We start from the raw sequence: 26,835 nt of genomic DNA on the forward strand, positions 1-26,835 counted from the left end.
TATTTTTGAACGAAGAAAACACATGGCTTCTTTGACACCTCCTGGATCAAATGACCATCTTAATCTTTTATATTGCTATCAATTTGCCATTTGTAGTTACTTAATTATGACTAAATTACACTTGGTCTTTGCCATCTGCCCAAACAGTGACAGCTGTTAAACAGGACTAATCTAGCCTTTACCAAGACATGCCACCTACTAGCTTTCAATTATTTAGTTATGCAGCCTAATTTTTTTCTTCTTAAAGAAGACTTTCATTCTTATGCCAAGAAAAATATAATAGCTTTAAGATAATACTTATAGGTTAAATTTAGTTGTTTTGGATAAAACAAAATAAAAGGTATATTTAATAAAACCAAATGTTACAACTCTAATATACACTTTAAAATAGGCTTTATTCACTTCCAAAGTAAATGTCTTAGGCATATTTAAAAATTTTAATTTTATTAATTATTTTAATTTTTACATTAAAATGCATCACATTCATTTCCAAATATATCCCTCTTTCCTTCTCCATTGAGCCTTCCCTTGTAACAGGGATTAAAGAAGAAAGAAAAAAGCAGTTGAGCTTATCTAACCAGTATTTCTACCACTTCTGAAAGTTTATGTAGTGGAACTCATCTATAGTCTCCCACTTCTGTATAAAAAGGAGGGTGATACATTTTCTTTTCTTTTTTTTTTTTGGATACATTTTCTCAGCTTCTTGCAATCATTAAAATTACACAGCATTCAGTTTAATTTCATTGTTTCTTAATTTACACATATTACTTGTAGTTGCTTTATATATGTTTTTTCTGATTCTGTTTTTTTTTTCAGTTCAGATAAGCCTTTGCATATTTATACAAATTATTTGTATTTGTCCTTTCTTGTTAGCATAGAAATATACCATTATTTGTTTATGTCACAGTTTGTTTAGCCATTCCCTGATCAATGGACACTTTGTATCCAGTTCTTTGGTACCACAAAAATGTTTACCATGAAAATTTTGGCACATGTGGCACCTTTCGTTGATCTCTTTTGAGTCTTTGGGTCAGTCAATTTTTTTAAAGCACAATTCTTAATTTCTTTCCAGAAAGTCTGGGTCAGTTCAAAGGTCTTCCAGCAGTGTGTTAGCGAGCTGTATTCTTACAGCTTACATCATTGGCTATTTTAATTTTTTTTTCGTCTTTGCCAATTTGTAGAGGTGAAGCAAAACCTTAGAGTTGTTTTGATTCTCTTATGAATGATATTGAGGAAGCTCTTATGATTCTTTATAGTTTGTTATTCTTTGTGAACTATTTGTTCATATCATTTGACCTTTTTTCTGGGGGAGATTTTTCTCTTGGTCCTTTATATTTATGCTTATTTTTGAATGTAAGGTATAGATTTCCATTTTCTTAGCTTCATTGATTTTATGTAGAGATCTTTCAGTTTCATGTAATGAAAATGATCTTTTTTTTATCTCTTGTGATATGCTTTATACCTTATTTGGTTAAGAATTTTCCTTTTAGCTGTTTTTCTGAAAGTTGCTTTTATAGATTTTTATCTAATTTTCTTTTTGATGTAACCTTTCCATTCCCAGTAATCATAATTAATTCTCATATTAATATTTGAGGTAAAATGAAAAAAATAGTAGAAAGGACATGGTTAAAGAAGGAGAATTGTCATTTGTTTTCATGATTATTGTTTTCTGATTTAATATTGTTGAAGTATTTTATATGAAGCAGCTTTTAATTGTTGTAGAAGTTTCCTCCAGTAAATTAAGATTTTACTGGAATAGAACATTTTGTGCCATAATTTTTGCAGAAACATTTCTGAGGGTAGCTTTATTAATTTGTTAATGCATTTAAGTTTACATATTAACCTGAGCCCTGTAGCTTTCACCGGCTTTCCATTGTATATGGTCCTGAAATATTAGTGCATTTCATGGTGGGGATAATTAGTATCAGAATCAGTATAGTATTGGTTATAATTTCCATTAAAATGGTTCTGCAGTTTTTTTCTTTGGCCAACCTAAGTGATTTTTGGTTCTTGATCAATGGTTCAATGATGACATGCTGCTTATGAAAATTGTCTTGGTATGTGTGTAGTGGAAGTTTTAGCTTTACAAGTATGATGTTAGCTGACATTTTATGTATTTGGTTTTGCTAATCAACAACTACCCCCTCCTACCCCTTTCTTCCTTAGTCATCATTTGTAGTTCCCTCAATGTCTGAATGGTCAATTAATTGATATCCAAGGATTTCTCCCCAGTCAAATCTTTAAAGATCCTAAATTGTGCCAGATATTGTGTTAAGTGCCGGGGATATGAGGAAAGGCAGAAGATAGTTCTTTTCTTCAGGGAGCTCATAATCTAATTGGGGAAGACAATAAATAGAAAGCTGAAAAGGGATGGGGGGAGGGTACCCATCTCTGGCGATGATGAAGTCTAGAAGAATGCAGCCAGTTGGGAATTGAAGAGATAGTTGGCTTGGGGGCCCTCCCTAAATGGAGGATCTTGGAGAAACTATCAGATGTCCACCCTTCACTTTCTCCAATCAGAGGGAGAGAGGAACCCCAGGAACAGGTACTAAAGAAGTGTGGGTTCCAGGGTCTATATATTTCTCATTCTGCATCTGTATTTTGTCTGCTCTCTTCTAAGAGATGGGAAACAGACTTCACCAACAATCTTTTGGTATCATGATTGATGATTGGATTAATCAGAGTTCTTTACAAGTTTTTTTTCCCTTTACGTTGTAATTATTATATAACTTGGTCTCCTCATTCTGCTCACTTAATTCTGCATCAGTTCATACAATTTTTTTTCAGGGTTCTCTGAATCCATTCCCTTCATCATTTCCCACAAAACAGTAATATTTGTTTACCACAATTTTTCACCCATTGTCCATTTGATAGACACCCTTCACCTGTATTCTTTCAGCTTTAAGTACTTTACAAGGTTTCAAATGACTGAACCTTTCCTGGAACTGGACACTCCCTCAGGCTCTATGCAACATTACTAGATGTAAAAACCATTGAAACTTTCTTTTACTCCTTTAGGAAAACACTCTTATCAATTCCTTTTCCCCTTCTATATCCAGAAAATGCCTTCGGTATCCTTTCCTGAACTTCTAATTTACTGCTAAGGATTACTGAACTTTGCCCTTCCATGACTAGAAGCAAAAGAAAAACACACAGTCATCTGTGTGAGTGTGGATACACTCCCCTCCCATATTTGCTGGTATATTGACTTCTCCTTCCCTGTAACTATCCTTTCTTCCAGTCATAGGGGAAAGATGCCCTCACTTGCCTGACTCTCTTAGGTCTCTGCCTTTTAAAGTCACCGGTTAATTATAAATGTTAAAATGGTGCTTAAGTTTGCTCATCAAACACTATAAAGTATACTTGGCAGTGGGTGGCAGTAGTAGTACTGTTGAAATTTAGGGCTATGTGACTACAGCAGAATCCAAAGTAAGCCTTAGAATTTGATGATGGCAAAGTCTTAAAGTTATAACAAATTCTTGTAGAGATCCATGAATCTCTAGAGCCTTTGGTGTCCTAGAGGGTTTTGGTGCTTGGCAGTATTGCAGTGATTAACTCACCATGTTTATTACTGTGTGTATTGCTTAATTATGTATTTGTGTTTTGGTATCTGCTGTATATACTAAACTACTAGAGTTATATTAAGTATTTTATGTTAGTATTTAAAATAGATTTTTAAAAGTATCGAAGCATTTAAATTTGCTTCAAACTGCAGAATATCTGATCATTGTCAAATTGACCAAAATTGAAGCATGACTTGATGATAGCACTAGTACAGAGCCCTGTAAATTGTCATTCTTCTTTTGTGGACATTTGGTAGCATTTAGGTAATTTCCCAAATGGGTAAGATAAAAATTATAAATGTAGGGGTGCTACTTTTCGATTTAAGCCCTATAATTTTTTGGGTTCCATTGTCATGCTGTTTTCTCAAATATCTAGATCCATTATTCCTTTGTGTAATGCTACTTATGTCTGGAAGCATTGACTACATCCTCTGGATGCTTCTGGAGGTGACATTTCATTTTGTTTTACTATATATGTAGCATAATCTTTAATTAGGATTTAAGTTAAACCTACCATACATTTTTATTATGATACTAGCATAGTATGACTGCAAAATGATAAAAGTCCATTACCTGCATCTTCAAAAACAAAAAAACACTTTGCACAAAAAGGTTATTTTTAGATTTCTAAAAATACCAGCTAGTGTTGTAAACTTAGAGACAACTGTTGATTTTTAATGTTTAACATATGGACAATGCATTTTGTCAAATAGTACGTAACTTTATTTAAAATATCCCTAACTTTATGTCATTGTGATCTAATGGTTTTCCATGTAGTTTTGATTTCATTCTGTAGTCTTTTTGATGTCATTAAAAATGGAAATGAGTGAATTCTTAAAAGCAACTCATTTCATTTTAATTTAGATTAAAATCTATTGCATTAATAGACATATTATTTTTCAAATTTTCAGACGTATGTGGCCAACATCCTGATTGCAGTGAACCCATACTTTGACATACCTAAAATATATTCTTCAGAAACAATTAAGCAATATCAAGGAAAATCTCTTGGAGTATTGCCACCTCACGTCTTTGCAGTTGGTATGTAATCTAAGAATCATTTGCTAATTTATTTTTTCATGAACTAGGTATTTTGAATGATTTCTTTCTTATTATTGTAGAAATGTACTCAAATCTTTTACCTTTTACCCTTTCAGATAAAGAAGAGTTTTAGTGTTTCAATATGTGATTCAGAAAAGCTATTACTTGAGAAATATGTATCATCTTGGAAACATTTTTACAAGTTGCCTCATGCAGCAAGGCATACCTTTGCTCTGAAATTATAGCATATGGTTATATATCTTCTTCCATCCTTGGCATAAATTTTGAAATATGCCATGTTTTTTTAGACAGTTCTTCTAAGTTGAAAATTAATTATGAGAGCTTGACATCCAATGACTTTTGGGGTTCTCAACATGCATTAGACACAGTTCGTAAATACCTTCCTTCATAATGTTCTGGGCATAGGCTGTTAAATCTCCACTTCTAAGGGGATTATGCTATTCTTGCCTAGGCTGTCTTTCAACCATTGAATATAATGTTATGAGGTTCTTGAACTGTGAGATCATAATGTATACAATTTTTTTTTTGCAAACGGGTTTTGTAGAGAAATAAGATTGAAAGCAACATGTATAATATATTCCATGTGTCAAAGAGAATTGTTTCCTTTTTTCCCCTCTAAGTATTACTAAGACACAAATGATTTTACTTTAGTCAATAAATACCCGGATGGGTGGATTCTCCTCTTGTGCCTCTTGTGATCACTGCATATGCAAGGTTACAATTTTACTTTTCATGGCTTCAGACATAAGCCAGTCTGAGAGCTATTAGGTGTTATCAGCAGAGCCTTAACCAGGTGCTGGTGTTTCCTTCATATTTCATCTTTGCCTTTGTTTCTTTTGTAATCTTGACAGGAGGATATAGTTCTAGCATTTTATTGAACATTTAATTAAAAAGAAGCATGAAAGGCATCCAGAATCTAATGTTATAGCATGAGGGCTACTCTACTTTAAAATATTGGTTTACTTTCAAGGGAGCTTTTTGAGAAGTGAATAATTTTTACCCATTCTAGAGACTTTGCCAAGTTTGATTGCCATTTTACAAGTCTTCCCTGAAACCCTCTAACAAAGTCTTTATGACACAATAACCTGAGTTTAGAACTTTTCTACAAGTAATATCCTTGTTGAATAGGCACAACTGTTTGTGGTATACACTTTGAATAGGAATACTTTTTCAAGTTAGCCTCGTGTTTGAGAGTTTGAAGCATATACTGAAATACCATGCCTGTTTTGGGCAGATTATAGGTTAGTAATGATTGACATAAGATAAATAGATTCCTAGTCATAAAATCAAGGTTTCCAGCAATCTTTTGTGAACCTGGATTATGATTATTTAGAATTTATTTAACAAAATGTGCAATTAAGTCTATAGTTACTTCTTTTGACATAGGCTTAAAATTTATGCAATTTATAAGCTTTAATGTTGGATTAGGCAGAGCAGTGTGAAGAATACATAATAGCAATAAATTTAAGGAAGTTCAGAGAGTGATTTTTTTTTTTTACTTTCTAGAATGCAGAATTCTAGAAGTTTAGAAATGCTAACTTCTGGATATTTATACTGAGTTTCTAATAAAATTTTTTAAAAACACCCAATTCCTCAGTTTGATTTCAGTTTTATCACTGTTTCCTAAATACCCTTTTACATTATAGAATTTTGAAATTAACAACTCATTTCCATGCCCCTTTTTATTTGGGAACTTCACTATGTTGTACTGAACATTCTTTACTATGTATTTGCATTGTCTGTGGAGATTAGTTTTAGTGGTAGAAATCCTTGGTACAGCTCACAATAGAGTTATTGTAGTACACAAATAATAGTGTAGTTGTTTGTATTTCATGTTTACTAAACTGTGAAAAGTATGGGAGCTTTTTAAACAGCAAAATGCATTTATGAATTTCACGATATATTTTCTCTTATGTTGTATTTCTTGTTTTGTCAAAATATAATTTCTCTAGAATAAAAGTAGAGTATTATACATAAGATAAATTTGGTGAACATAGTTTTGGATACCCTTCATTTGTCATGTTATTTTGGTCTTAGCTGACAAAGCTTTTCGGGACATGAAGGTACTTAAAATGAGTCAGTCGATCATTGTGTCTGGAGAATCAGGTGCTGGCAAAACTGAAAATACTAAATTTGTTCTTAGGTGAGTATCTGGCTGCAAACTTAAACAACTATTGTTAGACTGATGTGTGTTTTGGGGCATACTTTGGATTGGATATATAAATGCTTATGGTAGTATTTGAATAACATCAACAACAATTACAACAAAAACTTTGCTACCAGAATGATTCTGGTGATTGTATGTTTATTTTTGACTTTCTCCTTCTTCTTTCCCCCTTTTTCTCTTTGCTTCCATTCCTCTCCACTTTCCCTCTTTCTCTCTTCTCAACTTTCCTCTTCCCTTCTTCCTCCACCCTGTTCCCCCCCCATGATACCTTTTTGTTGTTCCCCCTTATGCTCTAGTTTTCTCTCTCTCTCTCTGTCTCTGTCTCTCTCTCCCTCCCTCTGTCTCTGTCTCTGTCTCTGTCTCTCTTGCAATGAGGGTAAAGTGACTTGCCCAGGGTCACACAGCTAGTAAGTGTGAAGTGTCTGAGGCCGGATTTGAACTCAGGTACTCCTGACTCCAGGGCCAGTGCTCTATCCACTGTGCCACCTTGCTGCCCCTATAGTTTACTCTTAATCTGTATTTCTTAAAATAAAATAATTTCTGCTAGCTTTAGGGATAATGAAGACACATTGACACCTGTAAATTAGTTCACACTTGGCCCTAAAGATAGGATATAGTGTCTGGACATAGGAACTACCTGGTTTTTAATCTGCCTTAGGTACTTACTAGCTTTATGACCATAAGAAAATTACTTAACTTGTCTGAGCTACCATTTTCTCATCTTTAAAATGGGAATAATAATAATAAGAGGGAGCTCTTTTGAGGATCACATGAAATCCCATGCAAAGTACTTTTGTAAACCTTAAAAGTACTAGGTGAATGTCAGCTATTTATCTTTTACGACTATCTTAATATTTGTAATACTGCTACTATTACTACTTCTGCTGTTGCTGCTGTTACTAGTACTATTAGCATTTATATAGTGCCTACTGTGTGCTAGGTACTATACTAAGTGTTTTACGAATATTATTTCATCTTTTCCTTACAACTCTGGGAGGTAAGTGCTATTATTATCCTCATTTTACAGTTGAGGAAGCTGAGGCTGGTTAAATGATTTGCCCAGAGTCGCACAGCTCCTATAGTGGCTGAAGCTAAACTTGAACATGGGTCTTCACGACTCCAGTGCTGTCTCCAGGGTGTCACCTAGCTGCCTTCAATCTATGGAAATTAGAAACTATTCTCTTTGAAATAAAGCAGCATAGATAGTATTGCAAATATTAAATGATTGAGGTGAATACTAGGACAAAGAAGTGATTGTGTTGTGTTACTTTGTAAACTTTAAGCTACATGAAGACAGGTGTTATGGCACGTGTGACATTTTTATATCACAATTCTCTTAGCACACTGTTTGCTAATACATACTATAATATTTGTTGAATTAAGTTGAATTTAAAACAGTGTTCATGAAAATTTGAAAATACTTTTTTAGGATTTTGCTCTTCTTTATATACTGGGAAATGACTAATTGTTTTCAGATTTTGAAATGGCAGATTGTTATTGTTTCACTCATAGCTTCCTTTTCACCATTTAGAAAATGGTCAGTTCTTCCTTACTGCAAGTTTTTTGTTTGAAAGGAACCTGTAGAGCAAAGTATCAAGAGATTTTTCCTTTACCGAGTTGTTAATATTTATACTTAAGGTCCAAGTACTCTCAGGGCATCCAGTTCAACCTGTATGGTTTCTAGTGACAGTTCACTGATTCAGGCAAGTGCCTACAACATATTTTAGGACATAGTAGTAAGCTTCAATATATTATTTCTAAAAGAGCTGTAATTTTGAGCAGTACTTGTCTTAGAGTTCTAACATTTAAAAAAAATAATAAAGATGAAAACAACCTCTGGTGTCTAGTTTTTGTTTTCTATTTCAAATCTTGTTCCTTAATGTGCTCTTTTTTTTCTTTCTCAAATATATGATTCATTTTAACACATTAATATTCAAAAGATTTTTGTGAGTATTTGTATTTTCCATTAGTATAGACATCTACATTTCTCAAAATTGAATTTTTTAGCTGGCTTTGGGAGAGAGGAAAGAGAAACCACATTCAGACTTGTAAATGAGTTTGCTTCATCTTTGTTCATTTAAAGGGATATTGGTGGCTAGATGGCTAGCACTAGAGTCAGGAAGGACCTGGCCAATCAACATTTCTTTAGTCAGTTTTCAAGAATTGTTCTGGTTAAGTAAAATTTTATTAGTTAGTAGCCAAACTTTTGATGATGAGCCTCTCTCTCTTTTTTTTTTCTTTTTTCTTTTTTTTTTTTTTTTTGGTGAGGCAATTGGGTTAAGTAACTTGCCCAAGGTCACACAGCTAGTAAGTGTCAAGTTTCTGAGGCTGGATTTGAACTCAGGTCCTCCTGACTCCAGAGCCAGTGCTCTATCCACTGTGCCACCTAGCTGTCCTGATGAACCTCTCTTTATGTAGGCTAGTCTATATCTGAAAGACATATTGTCTTTCAACTCAAACCCTTTCTAGCCTGAACTTTGTGTTGCACTGAGTAGCCTTAGACAATGCCACAATACTTCCATGGCACCATGAAACTTTGGTATAGGACTTTAGTTAAAGAACTTATTAACAAAAGGTTAATTTTATTATAGTCTTCAGATTACTGTATATTTTATGTGTACACACAACCAATTTGAAGGATGTTACTTTTTTCTGATCGATGGATAGTGGAGGAGATCTTGCACAAACAAGAGACAGAGAGAATCACAGAAGATATAATGTACAATTTTGATTATATAATTTAAGTATTTAAAATGTTTTTAATCGATGTCACCATAACCAAAACTCATAATCTCCAAGCGATGGGTAGAATAGTTTATGATCAAAAAGGTAATATGGGGGAATCACAGAAGATAAGATGGAAAATTTTGATTGCATAAACTTAATAAGTTTTTGTACAAACAAAACCAATATAGATAAAATTAGAAGGGAAGAAGGTAAATGAAAAAAAAACCACAACCTTACTGTCAAGTTTCTTTGATAAAGGCCTCATTTCCTAGCTATATGGGGAACTGACTCAAATTTATGACTGAATCATTTCCCAGTAGATAAATTATCAAAAGATATGAACAGGAATTTTTCAAGGGAAGAAAACTAAACCATCAACAATCATATAAAAAAAGTTCAAAATCATAATCTTTAAATTCACTATCATTTATCATTCTTTTATAATTTTCATTTTTCTTGATCTAAGTTTTAGTTTTAACTACATTAATAATGTTATTACAATTATGAATATAATATTTCATTATTATCTAAATACTATTTCTTATATTTTGTTTTTTTAAACAGGTATCTCACAGAATCCTATGGTACAGGCCAAGATATTGATGATAGAATTGTGGAAGGTACTTTTAAAAAGTTGAATCCAGTTTTTATTTTATGACATTTACTAAAAGTAACTTAAGTGGAATCCTTATCTCTTGCCATTTAGTGTAAGACTTATATAAGATATTTTTATTTTACTTTAATGAGGAGAATGACTAGTCTCATTAGTTTTTCACTGAAGTTATAATTAGTGTGAAACATTTGGTCATTTTATTTTTTTAAATAACCAGAGTGTCTAGGATCCATATTGTCTCTCTTTATCCCTTTTTTTAAGTAATAAAGAAAAATGATTTAATCCTCTCTTGGCAAAATGTTGATAATAGTCTTAAAGCTATTAAGTTGGTATAGGTATATTTCATGGTAAGACTGTGGTGATTACTTTTTGTTGTTGTTGTTGTTGAGGCAATTGGAGTTAAGTGACTTGCCCAGGGTCACACAGCTAGTAAGTGTTAAGTGTCTGAGGCCGGATTTGAACTCAGGTCCTCCTGACTCCAGGGTCAGTGCTCTATCCACTGTGTCACCTAGCTGTCTCATGATTACTTTAAAAAAAACAAAACAAAATAGATTATTAGCTAGAAAGGTGAACATTTTCTTTTCTTAGGCTATCAACATCATCTTTAAATCCTAACTCTCTGTTTCCTCCTATAAGTCATGTCAAGTGTTTATCTCTACATTGACTAAGTATGGAAGCTATTGAACTTCCTCTCAAGACATTTATTACATAGCTAGCATTTATTAAATACCTTCTATGTACATAGCACATGTTTATTTCAGAATATATTATTTTATGCATCTGACTTTGGACTTTTTTTCTTAAAGAGACTAAGTCATGTCTCTGGTTGTTTTCTTTTATAATTTTATTTTTTTTAATTCAGCATAAGGTACCCTTTCAATAAATTTATAGAATGCTTCAATATTTTAAAGATCTGTAATTTCATCAGTGTGAGCTTCTTCCATTCAAGCAAATCATTGTCCCTCTATAATGTAATAGATTATTTTTGGGAACTGTTGTAGCCAAAATTAACTATCTTGCGACTTACTAGGTGATAAACCAAGTGAATGAATGAATGAATGAATTAAAAAGCATTTATTAAATTTTTACTATGAGCAAAACCCTATACCGGCACTACAGTAGAAAAACAAGATAATCCCTGCTCTTAAACAGTTCACATTCAAATGGGTGACAAAATACATATAAGAGGGGTCAGCTTCAAATCAAATAGAAAAAGCTATGGTCCTTAGTGCAAAGCACTAGGCAGAGCAAATGGTAATTATTTCTACTGATAAGATCATATCGATATCTATATCATAACCATTTGACAGTGCCAAGGATTTTTTTTGGGGGGGGGCAGGGCAATGAGAGTTAAGTGACTTGCCCAGGGTCACACAGCTAGTAAGTGTCAAATGTCTAAGGCTGGATTTGAACTCAGGTCCTCCTGAATCCAGGGCACCACCTAGCTGCCCCAGTGCCAAGGACTTTCGATGGAGAAAACCTTTTCTGGCTCTTCAGTAGCTGTAGCTGCTGAAGAGGTGGGTCTGCAGCAACTGGAGAAGCAGTTGTTACGTCCTATCTATTCAGGGTTTGTTTCCCTGAGTGGTGGCTATGAGACCTGATCTGGAAGTAGGGCAAGTAGTCAGGGTTGGGGGGAGAGTAGGGGGGAATGGCACTTGTATTTGAGTTCAAAATGCTGGGCTACTTCCATCAGGATCTGAGAGAAAGGATGTGGTGGTGGAGTTGATGGAGGTAGTTTGACTTGTTTGGCATATGCTACATCCTGTCTCTCCCTCAGGGTGCTTCAATATTTGAACTGAGCTGGCTTGTCTGCCATGCATGTGGTAGTTGGGAGGGAGTAGCTGGCCTCTTCTCAACAGGAATTGCTTCTGGGTTGGGGTGCTGGCTGTGGGCAGTGATTAATTAAATAGGTGATTCAGTAGCTACAGTGATGGACTAGGAGTCAGAAAGATCTGAATTCAAATGTGACCTCAGACCCATACAAGCTTGTGACTCTGGACAAGTCACTTTACCTCTTCCTGCCCCAGCCTCAACTGTAAAATGGGAATAATAATAGCACCTCCCTTGTGGCATTGTTGTGAGAATCAAATGAGTTATCTGTAAGTTACTCTGAAAAAAAAGCACTTTATAAATAGTGCAAAAATATTTCATTTGTTAATATTAAAAAATTTAGGCACTTTTCAAAATATACCTTTAAGGGAATTTGCATAAGTTGTATTTACAGTGAGGGTATTTTCAGGAGTAAAAACTATATTTTTATTGTAATTTTAAAATAATTTACTAAATTGCTACTTTGGGGTCTTTAAACTTTGGTAAATAAAAAGAGGATGATTTTAGAGGGCAGAGTAAGGAAGACAGATTGTGATGATTGAAAAGATTCAAAGCAGAACCTTTGAAGGCAAGTTTAATGATTATATCATTTAGGCAAACATATAGGCAAAATGACTAAGAAATGTTTGCAATGATAGTGAAGGATGAATTATTGCCCCATTACATTATGGATAGACTAAAAGGAATGAGCATTAAATGACATCAAAGAAAATGTCTCAGCACAAGCAGTTATGGAACACTAATTAGATTACTGAATGGAATATGAAATTTTTTTTGCAAGAAAGCTAAAAAAGATAAATATTTTAGACATTTTGGGTGTTATCCCAATTGTAAATAGAATGCTTTTAAAAAGTTCTTTCTGGGGGCAGCTAGGTGGTGTAGTGGATAAAGCACCGCCCCTGAATTCAGGAGTACCTGAGTTCAAATCCGGCCTCAGACACTTGATACTTACTAGCTGTGTGACCCTGGGCAAGTCACTTAACCCCTCATTGCCTTGCAAAAAAAAAAAAGTTCTTTCTGATTTTGTTTTCTAAGTATATGATACATATTGTAAAAGTGAAAAAATTATATCTACTTATTATATCTTAATACTGTAATTATTAGATGAGAAGGCATCTTTGGTGCTTTTTAAATTTATTTTCTAACTTACGTGTAAACAAAAAATTTTTAACATTTGTTTTAAAAAAGTTTTAGTCTCAGATTCCTTGAGAAAGAAAAGTTTGATATAGATTATACATTTGCAGTCATGAAAAACATTTTAACATTAACCATGTTGCAAAAGAAAACAGACCATAAAAACAAGAATAATAAAGTAAAAAAAGCATGCTTCAGTCTGCATTCATATGCTATCAGTTCTTTCTCTCAAGGTAGATAGCATTTTTCATCATGAATCCTTCAAAATTGTTTTGTATCACTGTATTGCTGAAAAGAGCTGAGTCATTCACATTTCATCATCATACAGTATTGTTACTGTGTACAGTGTTCTCATGGAGAACATGGTTCTGCTCATTTCGTTTTTCATCAATTCATGTAAATCTTCCTAGGTTTTTTTGAAAGCATTCTGCTTGTCATTTCTTATAGAACTGTAGTATTCCATCACAATCATATACCACAATTTGTTCAACCATTCCCCAATTGATGGACATCCCCTCAATTTCCTATTCTTTGTCACCAACAAAAAGAGCTGCCATAAGCATTTTTGTACATATAGGTCCTTTTCTTTTTTTCTTTGATCTCTTTGGGGTACAAACTTAGTAGTGATATTTCTGGGTCAAAGGATATGCAAAGTTTTATAGCACTTTGGGCTCTCCAGAATGGTTGGATACGGGGCGGCTAGGTGGTGCAGTGGATAAAGCACTGGCCCTGGATTCAGGAGTACCTGAGTTCAAATGTGTCCTCAGACACTTGACACTTACTAGCTGTGTGACCCTGGGTAAGTCACTTAACCCCCATTGCCTTGCAAAAAACCCCAAAACAACCCCCTCCCCCCCAAAAAAAAGAATGGTTGGATAAGTTCACAACTCCATTGGATGTCTTTTAATATTCACACTGTGTAATTTTAAATTCTAAATGTGGGTTCTAATCTGTTCCCCCAGTTTTTGGGGAAACTGACTAAAATCACTGATTAAACGAGTGTAGGTTTTTAAGGTTTATTGAAAAATAGAAAGAGAAAGATTGAGAACAGAATTCCTACAGCCTGGCAATCCTATCTTTCCTCAATTTTCCTGTGAAGTCCTCAGGAGTCTCCGCACCTCCACCACAGTCAAGTCAGGAACCAAAAAGCGACAGCGCTCTCTGCGCAAGCCTCCTACCTCCTTCCAGTCCCCTCCCAGAAATGGGAGGTTCTTCAAGCTGGTTGGGTGACTGGGCCGGAAGTTCAAAGTATTTTTAGATTCTGAGAACCATGATTTCTTAAGTACCCTCAATTACCAGCCAGATGTGCTTAGAATCTAGTCAACTACTAATCCAGTCAAATCAACCAGTAATCCACTCAGGTGGATTACTGCCAAATTTCATCTATCTCATGCCATTATCTTGGCAACACAAAGAAAGTAATTTTAAAAGTTATTTTTGCAAGTGAGAAAATTAGAAAGGGGGAAGTTCTGAATTAAATATTTCCCCCTTATCTTGCCATGAAAATCTTATTTTATTGTTTGAAAACTTTTTAAGGCAGGTTTATGTGTTTGAACTGTGGAATTATTGCTTTTAGAGCTTCTTGTTCAATTTTTTGTTGAAGTCATTTCTTGATTTGTGGGGGATGGAAAAAACTCATTTTTTGTGTAACCTATTTTAAAAATAAAATCTTCCATACTGCACTAAAAATGATAATATTGACTAGACGACATTAATTTTTTTTATAACTTTTTTTGGGTAAGGGGGGCAGGGCATTGAGGGTTAAGTGCCTTGCCCAGGGTCACACAGATAGTAAGTGTCAAGTGTCTGAGGTCGGATTTGAACTTGAGGCCTCTTGAATCCAGGGCCAGTGCTTTATCCACTGTGCCATCTAGCTGCCCTGACATTTATTTTTAACCGCTTCTTTTTGCTATTAGGTATGAGTAAATAAGGTGAAAGGTACTAGTTCGTTTTTAAAATTTTCTTGCAAGTGAGTCTTTTGATGAAATTGTTTTACTTTTATCCTTCTCAATAGCCAATCCATTGCTAGAAGCTTTTGGGAATGCAAAGACTGTTCGAAACAATAATAGCAGCCGTTTTGGAAAATTTGTTGAAATACATTTCAATGAAAAGGTAAGATGAAATTTTTGGATATGGCATGTTATATTGGTGTATGATTGTGATAAGTGCAAAGATGTTAAAAGATTTAGAGTTCTTCCTCATTTCTTGATAAATTCAGGCAACGATTGTATTCCTGGAAAATAGAGAGATATAATTATACCTTTACTACTTCTATTTAATACCTCCTTTGCCTTTAGGTAATTTGAGAGCACCTAAATAATATTATCATGAACTTTAGAAAGCCCATGCTAAAGCTCATTTTAAGAGTAGCCATTATTATATTGCTAGAGTCTTTTATATAACATTGAAAACTCATTAAAATAAAATAAACTTGAATTAATCCTCTATTTTTATAATGCTGAAAAAGCATAGTAACATTATTATATTTTGGAATTAGAATCATTGGTGGTTTTGTTATTATTAGAGACGGTTAACTTTTCTGTTTTGTTATATCCCTTAGAATGTGAAATCCTGAACTTATTTTCTTTCCCTCAAAACCTGTTACCCCTTTGTGATTTCTGTTAATGGCCCCTAATTTAATTCAACAAGAATGTATTAAGCACATGTTATAGTGAAGATATTATGCTGGGTGCAAACAAAACCCCAGAAAATCCTCTTCCCTTGAGGAATTTACATTCTGTTGAAGAGGGAAAGTCTGTCAGCTGAGAAGCATCTACATGATTATTTGAGGAGAAAGAGATCACTAACAGTGTTGGGAGAAAAGGAATGGTATCTCATAAGAGGTGCCCCTAAGCACAGTCTTGAATGAAGATGGAGATTCTAAGAAGCAGAAATGGAAAGGGTTAGTTCTGCCCAGAGTAGAGGCACAGAAAGAGGTGATAGGATGCCACATTAGCAAACTGCAGATAGATCACTTTGATTGGCATGGAGAATGTATGGAGAGAAAACAAAAAAAGCAAGAACAAGTATAAGGGGACCAGTTTTTGTAGGAAGATCCATGTTAAGCATGTGTGCTACATTACAGGAATACATATACAAGTGTGAAGTTCCCTGTTCTAAAGGAGCTTACATTCTATTAACAGGCTATGACTTATTTACAAATAAGTAGTATATTTGAAAAAATAAACAATGATAGTGAAAGGGTAACAACTAAGAAAATCAGGAAAGGCCTTTTAAAGGAGGCGGCACTTGAAAAGAGTGTTTTAAGGGAGGCACATATTACAGGTTATAAGAGAAAGTGAGGCTAAGGCAAAGAGAAAGGACATTGATGATCTTTATGGGGAGTAGCAAACAGGATCATAGAGTACGTGATGTGGAATCACTGTTGAAAAAGAGGCTGGAAACAGGTTGTGAAGGTCTTTAAATAACAAAGAGAAGAGTTTTTATCTTTACTTAAAGATAATAGTGATCCAAGAGATTATTTGAACAGAATGAGATGGTCATATATGAGTTCAAGGAATTTCAGTCTTTGCTCTTTTAATTTCACTTGGTATTGTCTCTCTAACCTTTCTTTTCATTCAGTTTTGGTTTGTAGCTTTCTGGTAACTAGTCAAGTTTTCACACAGACAACTCGTTTGCATGGACTCCTGCATCAGTAGCCAGTTCTTTCTTGTCTGTTCAAATATAGTCAATTGTGTGTGCATGCCTGTGTGTGTGCATGCCTGTGTGTGTGTGTGTGTATGTGTGTGTGTTGTGTGTGTGTTTGTAGGTAGGGTTGGAGGGGGGAAGGAATATTCCTTGCTTGCCAAAGTCTGTGCCTTCATAATCTCTTCTCAAAGAGAATATTCATGATACAAAGACCCAAAGATATGTAATTTATTAATTCTATTTTTACCTATTTTATAATTTAGTATATGAGTAATAATAGTATTTATATAATACCTCAATGTTTGCAATGCATTTTACAAATGTCATCTCATTTTATCCTCATAACAGTTCTATGAGATAGATGTTATTATTGTCCCCAGGTAGACAGAGGTGAAGTGACCCACCCAGGGTCACATAGCTAATAAATGTCTGAGGTCACATTTGAACTCAGGCTTTTCTTGACTTCAGGTCGAGCATTCTATTTATTGTACCATCTAGTTGCCTCACCAGAACCGTATTTTCAAACTTTTTTTTTTATCTTTGTCTGTGTACTGAAATCATTAAGTATCAATTTATATGTTAATCTGATTTTGAGGAGATTACAGAGTTTCTTTAACTCTTCATACCTTGCCTTTCTACCTCCTACCACCATTCACTGTGGAAGCAGAAAGGAGCTACACTAGATTAAGGGCCATTAAACATTTTCCCACTCTGTTTCATAGGTTACTATGATCAAAAAATTATTCATTTGGCTGCCATCCTGCTGCAGCTGAACCTCTATGGTCTTGGCTAGGTTAGGATTTGGACAGCAGACAGAGTTTATTGCTAGGATCTTATTCTTCCAGAGGTCACCTGAACTGATTGCCACAATGAGACATTGAAATGGGTCTTTTGTGGAATATTTGTTCATGCACAGATAATTGTGGGGACAGTTTATCAGAAAAGATGATATATTTTCTTTATAAATTAATGTATTTTTGTAAAAAATAATTTCCTGATTTAAGATTGCTGATCTCTGCAAGCATATGCTCCGAATGACTAATAATGAAACATATTAGCCACCCCTCTGACAGAGAGGTGGGAGATGAGGGGGAGATTGAAGTATTTGTGAACATGGCCAATGTGTGGATTTGGATGTGTTTTGCTTTATTATGCTCATTTTTTATAAGAAAGGGCTTGTTTTAGGTTGAGGGGAGTTTGGAAGGAAGGGGGGGAACTAGTGATCAGGATACCTCTCCCTCTACAAAAGTAACGCAAAGGAAAGAAAAAGGTGGCCATCATAGCATTTTTTAAAAAAACGCACAGAATGGAACAGAAGGACCTGAAGACAAGCAGGATAGGTTTGAATCATGTTTAATTTGTTATATTCTTTTGAATGTGCAAGCAGGACATAATAGAGATTTATGGTTTCATGAATTTTCTTTTTTCTGTTTTGGCTATGTGAAAATGTTAGTGTTTGATGATGTTTGTCAAGTACATAGCAAAAAAAAAAAAGAAAAAACATATTTTCTTTTTTTATTTAGAACGCAGTTGTTGGTGGATTTGTTTCACATTACCTTCTAGAGAAATCTAGGATCTGTGTTCAAGGCAAAGAAGAAAGAAATTATCATATCTTTTACCGGCTGTGTGCTGGTGCTTCTGAAGATATTAGGGAAAAGCTTCATTTAAGCTCCCCAGATAATTTTCGGGTAAGAAGAAGACATCCTTCTAATGATAACATAGTCTAATTTTACTGTGTAGTTTGTTTTATTCGGATTCAAGATCACATATCAGACATATTTTAGTCCAGTGTTCATTATATACAATTTAAATATAACATGGTAGAACCACCAAATTGAGGGGTATGGTATAGTGGATAGAGAGCTGGCTTCAAAACCAGGAAGAACTCAGTTCAAGTTCTTCCACTTCCACATACTATATTTGTGACTCTAGCTAATTATTTGCCTGCTCAGTGCTCTAGGCAATTCTCTTAAGACTCTAAGTTTCAGAAAAGGTCCTGATTTGTATTGGTGGAAGAAATTCCCTCACCTGAAAATTCTTTATACCCATAAAATCAAAGGTTTAGTTCTTAATCTTCTCACTCACCTTGGTAGAATCACAGGTGTACTAAATAAGTCTATTTGAATTTTTTCTCATTTTGCAAAGAGTGAAAATGATGGTAAATTTGTGGGATATGTACAAGTAAAAATCATATTGTTCAAGTTGCACAATTTAGGAATATGCAATAATTGAAACGTGCTGGTTTAAACTTAAACTTTGACTAATTTGAGGAGAAAATTGTTTGATGTACAAAGCAAGTAAATTATTGGTCTTCTTCAGAACTGTCGGTAAATTTTTTAAAGGAACCATTTTAGAAGTGGAGTTTATAATCAAACCCATGATTATGCTAGCTTTTTGTTAATTTATTTCTTTGATTTCCTTTTTTGCTGTTTTATTTCCTTGGGATCATCTATCATTTCTATTACATCCATCATTCCCAAACTCTCCAATTAACATCACATCTACAACCTTTTATGAAATAGCCTTACAATAGCCAGAAAATGTATGAAAAAGTATTTGTAATTATATTTATCATTCTACAATTGTATTTCAGATTCACTGGGTCTATCTATGACTTAAGATTCTCTCAGGCTATTTTAGATGGGTTAAAACTGCTGCTGCAGTGGCTCTGTCCCCCTGAGCTCTACCTAATCCATCTATATTAGCAAATAAAGCATTAATTAGAAAGAGACAAATTCCTGTTTGACAACATTTAAATTAATTAAATGCATATTTTAGCAAATTCAAAGTATTAGAATCATTCAGATTTCTTAAATAATTTTTAAAGTGTATCAAGGAGACAATTGCCACATTTGTACAAAGTTGGAAAAGGGGAAAGGATATGTATGGTCTGTCAGTTTGTTAAAATGATGGCAAAAACTTTGGCCTTCTGAGGGTTTAACTTTAAATGCAAATATTTGTCTAACAGAAGCAATTGAGAGGAAAAACTTCCATTCAAAAATATTTTTAAGAGAAATATTCACTTTAGAAATCTACTATATTGTCAAATAATATGTTAGTGCCTTACAAAACAAAAGCTCTTTACTTACATTTTAAATTGCAGTTTTCATCTCTGTAGATATGATTGTTTTCCCCTCAGATTTTAGAATACCTAGTGATATTTTTTATTTCCATTATCTCATTTTAATGGCATAGCCAATTATAAGTCATTGAATAAGTATGCATAATATGAAAAAGGGTTGATATCCCAAATTACTCATATTTTATTTTAGATATGTTTTTATTTTTATATTTGAGAATGGCTAATGGTCAACAACCTGAGAATGGTTGATGGTCAATAATCTGGAAATTTATTCCAAACAAAATACAGAAGGCATACTGATCAGATTTAGAGGAAACTAAATAGTTATTTAATTTATCCATCTCTTTCAATTCTTCTTCCCTGTCCTCCCATACATGCTGAAAATAGCTCTCAAACTAATACAAAAAGTTCTCTTTGACTATAGCCACTACTTAGGGAACCTCTTGAAAATCTTTGCTCTAAATAAATTATTGAAATTTAACAAAGCTACATTTACATAGAGTCACTTCAGGGTTGAGTACCTCTAATGCAAATAAGCTCCTGTAATACAAGCAAGTATAAAAGTACAAGTCAAATCAGCTAGTATTTATTAAATCAGTCATTGTACTAAGCTCCAGGGATACAAAGAATAAGAAAAGACAACTCTCTTTTCCAGGGAGATTAATGGGAGAGACGGCATGAAAACAACTATGCACAAATGAGATTTTACACAGGATGAATTGTAGATAGTCAGTAGAGGGAGTCTTTGTTGTTGTTCAGTCATTTCAGTCACGTCCCGCTTGATTCTTCATGATCCCATTTGTGGTTTTCTTGGCAAAGATACTGGAGTGGTTTGCTATTTCCTTCTCCAGCTCATTTTGGAAACTGAGGCAAATCAAGTTAAGTGACTTGTCAGAGTCACACAGCTCTAAGTGTCTGAGGCTGGATTTGCACTCAGGAAGATGAATTCCTATAACAGTGTTATAGGAAGATGACTCCAGGCCTGGTGCAATATCCATTTTGCCACCTAGCAGCCTGAGGACTAGAAAAGGGCTTCTTGCATAAAGCGAGTTAAGACTTGAAGGAAGCCATTGCTGAAGGCAGATTTCAGTTGTATATACATTTTGACTTCTATTCCATTCAGTGTTTTACTGTTCGTTTCAGAAGCTAACGTTGTTAATGTTTCCCTATACGGGTAGAAAAATAACAGTAACCCATATTTTTATATCATTTACTCAATTCCAAGTACCATTATGTAAATTATCTCATTTGATTACAGGTTCATTAAGACCAACCTTTAATGAACATTTATTAAGTGCCTTAGGTACAAGATAGGTAGCATAGGCAAGATAGAAACATACAGTTCTTGCCTTCAGTGAATTTATAGTCTAGTAAAGTAGAAACCTCTAAGATAAATACAGCAAGTATTATTATTAAACTGTGTTTTAAATGTGTTGTCACTGAGGTTCTGAGAGGCCAACTAATTTGACGTTTTATTCTTCCCCCATTGGTTCTTTTTTTTTTTTTTTTGGTAGGGCGGTGAGGGTTAAGTGACTTGCCCAGGGTCACACAGCTAGTAAGTGTCAAGTGTCTGAGGCTGGATTTGAACTCGGGTCCTCCTGAATCCAGGGCTGGTGCTCTATCCACTGTGCCACCTGGCTGCCCCACCCCTGTTGGTTCTTAATCCTGACTCTTTAAATCTTTTTAGGAAAGGTTCACCAAAGTGTATTTCAAAATTCTCTTTTTGCTGAATGTAGATTAAAATGAGTATTTCATCATGAGGTTTATCTTAGAGAAAAGATACAGATCATGCATTATATTGTCACTTTAAATGTCATATTGAAGGGAGCACTAGTTGGCACAGTGTATAAAACACTGGCCCTTGATTCAGGAGGACTTGAGTTCAAATATGGCCTCAGACACTTGACACTTACTAGCTGTGTGACCCTGGGCAAGTCACTTAACCCTCATTGCCCCTGCCAAAAAAAAAAAAGTCATGTTGACTATTCAGCTTCAGTATTACTGTTTATCAAGTATAGGAAGTCTGTGATATTGTTTTTTAAAAATTTTTAGTGCTTCAGTTAATCTCTTTCTATTTATAGCTGGATATTGGTATTTAGTTGTCTAGCATCTGTGGTCCTAGTGATACTGGGGAAAAACCAAATTGTTTATGTATTAGGTGGTGAATAAGTGACATACTGGATTAAAACTAAATGTTCTTCAAATGAAAATACATATTAATTGTTGAAAAAGTTAAAATGGGATTTTCTCTATCAATTTATAATATAAAATATTTCTTTGTTATAGTATTTAAATCGAGGCTGCACTAGGTTCTTTGCTAATAAGGATACAGACAAACAGATTTTACAGAACCGCAAAAGTCCTGAGGTATAGTAAACTCATTTTAAAAGTTTTTTTTAATGCTTGACAAGAAGTAATAATATATTTAGTCATGATTTTAGCCTGTTAGTTTGTCTTTGGTCATAATATTATATTCACTAATTTTTACAGGGCAAAGATTTACTAAAAAATGATTGTTGTAACATTGTAGTAGTTATTTCAGTATAAAAACTTGGACGCAGGGTATTCATGTAACTAGGCCTGACCAGACCTCTTTTCAAATTATTTATTTATTTTGGTAAACTGCCCAAATTATTTTCTAATAACACAGTGCAGAACTTACTGTAGTACTCTCTTAAATTATAGCTATATAAGACAGTAAAAGGTGTAGAATATATGCAAATTGACTTTCATTAGTTGTCCACTAGAGTAATTTAATTACTTTTGTTAAAATGCTTTTATGCATATCTGATATTGATGTATAAAGATAATACAATGAAATAATTGTGCTAAATTGTTAGAACTTCTCAAAAAAGTCCCATAATCATTATATTTTATAATGTTTTATAGGCATGTCAATCATTATCTTGTCTTATACCCTGGGGGAAAATGTTTTTGATAACATTTTCACTCTAAAGTACAATTTTTAAAGCATTAAGAGCTGAACTTAGGAAATGAAATAGTATAGTCTTTTTGGTCTTAATGTCAAAGTTTACTTAAGTTATATAATGATTTAAAGTCATATCTCTTCAAAGTGTTTACAGAACCCTGAAAATCAAGATAAAATGTTCATTTCCATTGTTGCTAATAATTTACTGAAAGATTCATATTGAGGACTTGATTAAACATTTTTGTAGATAAATTTGAATATGAGTTCAAGTTTTTTGACTCACTTGATAATGGTTACTATGACAAAAACAAGGGAAAGAGAACAAAAAATGTCCTACTCAAGTTACAAATAATTGTGATATCTATGTAATTTACAGTATGATTACTTATATATTTTGTAAATCAATAGAAATCTGAGGAAGAAAAAATAAATATTTATTAATTGGGAAAAAACAAAATAAAATTTAAAAAAAGGAAAAGTTTATAAATAGAAAATGAGAGACAGCATATTAGAGGACTACCTTTGGAATTAGCGAAACAGGTTCAAGTCTTACCCGTAACATGCACTAGCCATGTGACTGACCAAGGGCAAATCACTTGATAGTGTCCCAGGCAACTCTATAAGACTGGGACTTTCTGTATTGGGAGTTCATACTGATGAAATTATAGGTCTAGAGAAAAAAAATTAATGACTTATTTGAATAGGAAATCATAAAGAGCTCAATTGATTGTTATTAGTAATCTTTTGTCCCCAAAGGGACATATTTAGAACTTCTTACTATTGTATAGAGGTTGTTTTCCCTGAGATAATAGAAATTCAGTTATTCCATTGCTGTGGTCCCTAAAGGAGATGTTAGGATTAGAAATCTTAGTTTTGTGAATGAAAGACATAAATGGGAGAAGAGTAGAAAAAACATGGTTTTCATTACTTGAAGAAAAGAGAAAAATATAATGTTTCTAGTTCTTTAGAGAACATACTTATTTTTGCCTGTACCAAAACTTGTTGATAATATGTGTGATTACAAATATAGATGGATAATGGATTAATGTTTTAAAATTACCTTTTGTTTTTTTTATTATCAGGAAGATGAGGTGATCATTTTGAATAATTAGAAGATGTAGTTTAATTCTTGGTGTTTCTTCAGTCTGTGTGAAGTGATTACTTTTTAGATGCATGCAGTATTTTTAGTCTGCAATGGTTATAATAATGTTTTCATTTATATTTAATTTCAAGAACTTTTTTTATTAAAGCAAATACCATTTAATTTATAGCATTTCTCAGTTTACCTAAAAGACATAGTAATGTAATTTGTGCTTTCTATTTATTTTTCTGCATGAAGTTGTTATTTTGCCCCTCTCCAAGTCACTATGATAGACTTGCATTGTAATGTATGTCTAGATGTTTTCCAGAAATCACCATGAAATATTATTTTGTTTGAATTTATTCTCCTGGCCTTAGATTCATATGTATTAACCATATATATTTTTAAAAGTATAACTCTTAGGTCAGCCAATATTTCCTGTGAAACTATATTTAAGCTGTTCACCAATGACATTTTGGCAACAAAGTACTCTTTTTATAGTGAGATTGAGTAACTTTATCTACTTTCAACTTCTGGAAAATTCCCAGACATAGTTATTTTATCTTCCAACGTTCTGCAACTTTTATGCTATGTATTTCCATGATCTTTAAAGGTATGCTTTTATTCTTTTCAATTTTTTACCTCATGGTACTACTTTTAATTGACAGGCACATTTAGATACAAATCTTTCCAAAAAGTTTTTCAGTACATCCTTATAGTAAACATTATGTCTTCACATACCACTTGAATAAAAAGGTGGAAAAAAAAAAGTATTAGCCCTCAAGATGTTTTAGGGTTTGAGAAGCTTTATCAGTCCTTTCCTTGCCTACTGGTGTCAATGTTGACACAAGTGGTAGTGTATGTACAAAACCTAGAGGTAGAGGACTTGGTGTTAAAATGTTGATGGCACTTTCCTTACAATAGCCTTTTTTTTGCTTAATTTCTTTCAAGTCTGTACACTCACAATAATGTGTGATTACAGCTGAATCACTTAATGTTCTTGTCTTTTACTTCTTCCTTGCCCAGTTTCCCAGCATTACAATGCTTTTGGTTAAAAATTATAAACTAATTGGAAAATATTTTATTGAATTAATTTTTAAAAAATCTTGGTAATTTAAAAATATTTAATTTTGCATGTGTTTGCACTGCTTTGCTTTATTTTAAATAGCTGTTATCATTTGCCATAATTTTTAAAAATTCAAGGTGAAATAATTGTTGTCTTTTTTTTTTTTTTTTGGTAGTACCTTAAAGCAGGTTCCTTGAAAGATCCTCTCTTAGATGACCATGGTGATTTCAATAGGATGTGCACTGCCATGAAAAAGATTGGTTTGGGTGATGAAGAGAAACTTGATCTTTTCAGGGTCGTAGCTGGCGTCCTGCATCTTGGAAATATTGATTTTGAGGAAACTGGCAGCACCTCAGGTTATTAAATCAAATTATTTTTATTGCATATTTTAAGTCATAAGATGAAAATTTTAGTTGCTATACAGTGAAAACGACTGACAGAAAAAATGAAATTTGGAGTTCTAATTCATCCAAAAAAAGCATTAGTGGATAGAAGAAATGACAAGACATACACAGCTTATAGGCTTGATGTCTTTTAATTATTTGTGATATTCTGGCACCTACAATCAAAACCTCATGGTTATTTTTAGATGTATATACATGTCTGTGATATTCCTTTAATCAGTGAACTGAAAAGCACTTGAAGTGATCCATAAAATACCTACACTATGCTTGGGCAAAATTCAGGTCATGTAGTTGTGACGTATAGATGATCCTCTCCTATAAATTTCTTGGTAGTGTTTAATGCTGTAACCTTTGATACACAATGGGAGAATTATGTAGATTTCCAAAGTCAGCATTCATTTAGTCGTCATAACACTTGGTTGCCATACCTTTACACATTCCAAATAGATGAATTTCTATATCTGATTTTTGTTTTTTCTCTTTTTCACTATCATTATCTATCTGTTCTTTTTGGATGAGATTCTCTTCCATAGCCATACTGCAATAAAAATTCCCATCCTATAAATCTCATTGATAATTTTGAGGTTAAATTTGCTTCATTCACTGCCTGGCTTATAGTATCCCACTCTATCCCTATTCTTGTCCTTATGATAAGGGATTTCAACATGCTTATATATGTTCTCTTAAATAAATGAATGTATTAAACAGCATATATTAAATACCCATTTTGTGCAAAGCTCTGTGAGAAACCCTAGGGATATGGATAGAAAAAGTACAGTCCCTGCTCTAAAGGAGCTCACATTTTTATAAGGGGAGAGAATACCTATAAGGAATTTCAACTGTAAGTCAGATAGAAAGGCTCAGTGGTCCTTAGGGTGCAGCATCAAAACAAAACCATATCAGTTTTTGAGCCATTTGACTACATCAGAGACTTTGGTGGTGAGAACTTTTGTTTCCAGGTTTTCCATAGCTGTGGCTACTGAGAAGGCAGAGCACTTGGAGAAGATGGTTGCTAGATTTCATCTCCACAAGGGCTGTTCCCTTGGATAATATCTTTAGGAGTTGGGCTAGAAGTAGGACTGGTAGTTTGGGGAACTCTTGCTATTCCCAGAGCTCTTGAGCTTACTTCTCCATTGGTTGCAATTGATGGGCAATTGGTTTTGTGTTTGTGTGCAGCCTGTGAGTCTCTTTCTTTACACAGGTTACTTCCGTAAAAGATGGCTGCATGCATCACACTGGAAGCAAGACTGGTGGTTTGGGCAGGGAGTAATAGAGAGAGAGGTGATGTTGTTTATTTTCAAGGCCTTTGGACACGGGGTCTTGTCACTATTTTCTATTTATCTCTATGTTGATGATTCTCAGATCTGTGTCCAGCCCTCATTTCCTAAACTGATAGCTCCATATCACAAATTGTTTATTAGACATTTTTAACTGTATGCCCCATAGACATCTCAAACTCAGCTTCTAGTCCAATCTCCTTCTTTCATAGATGAAGAAACTAAGACCCAATTGGGTAAAGTGCCTTGACC

General features: G+C 33.8%; 1 protein-coding gene across 5 annotated transcripts in view; it reads left to right on the forward strand.

Moving 5' to 3' along the window:
* The window catches only part of MYO6 (myosin VI), a 217,478-nt gene that overhangs the window by 108,111 nt on the left and 82,532 nt on the right, over positions 1-26,835 (forward strand). For 3 of the 5 annotated variants that reach the window (XR_006356388.1, XM_044003763.1, XM_044003764.1), the window contains exons 5-12: positions 4,475-4,604; positions 6,663-6,768; positions 10,084-10,139; positions 15,111-15,208; positions 18,268-18,432; positions 22,113-22,193; positions 23,838-23,846; positions 25,078-25,258. Coding sequence is in view for 4 of the 5 variants with exons in the window: in XM_044003763.1 (XP_043859698.1) it covers positions 4,475-4,604; positions 6,663-6,768; positions 10,084-10,139; positions 15,111-15,208; positions 18,268-18,432; positions 22,113-22,193; positions 23,838-23,846; positions 25,078-25,258 (826 nt within the window). In the remaining variant the exon portion in view is untranslated. The remainder of the gene's footprint in view (positions 1-4,474; positions 4,605-6,662; positions 6,769-10,083; positions 10,140-15,110; positions 15,209-18,267; positions 18,433-22,112; positions 22,194-23,837; positions 23,847-25,077; positions 25,259-26,835) is intronic. The other 2 variants (XM_044003765.1, XM_044003766.1) reach the window with 1 other exon arrangement.

This window comes from Dromiciops gliroides, chromosome 4 (assembly GCF_019393635.1).
Source record: "Dromiciops gliroides isolate mDroGli1 chromosome 4, mDroGli1.pri, whole genome shotgun sequence".
In the NCBI taxonomy this organism is placed as follows: Eukaryota; Metazoa; Chordata; class Mammalia; order Microbiotheria; family Microbiotheriidae; genus Dromiciops; species Dromiciops gliroides.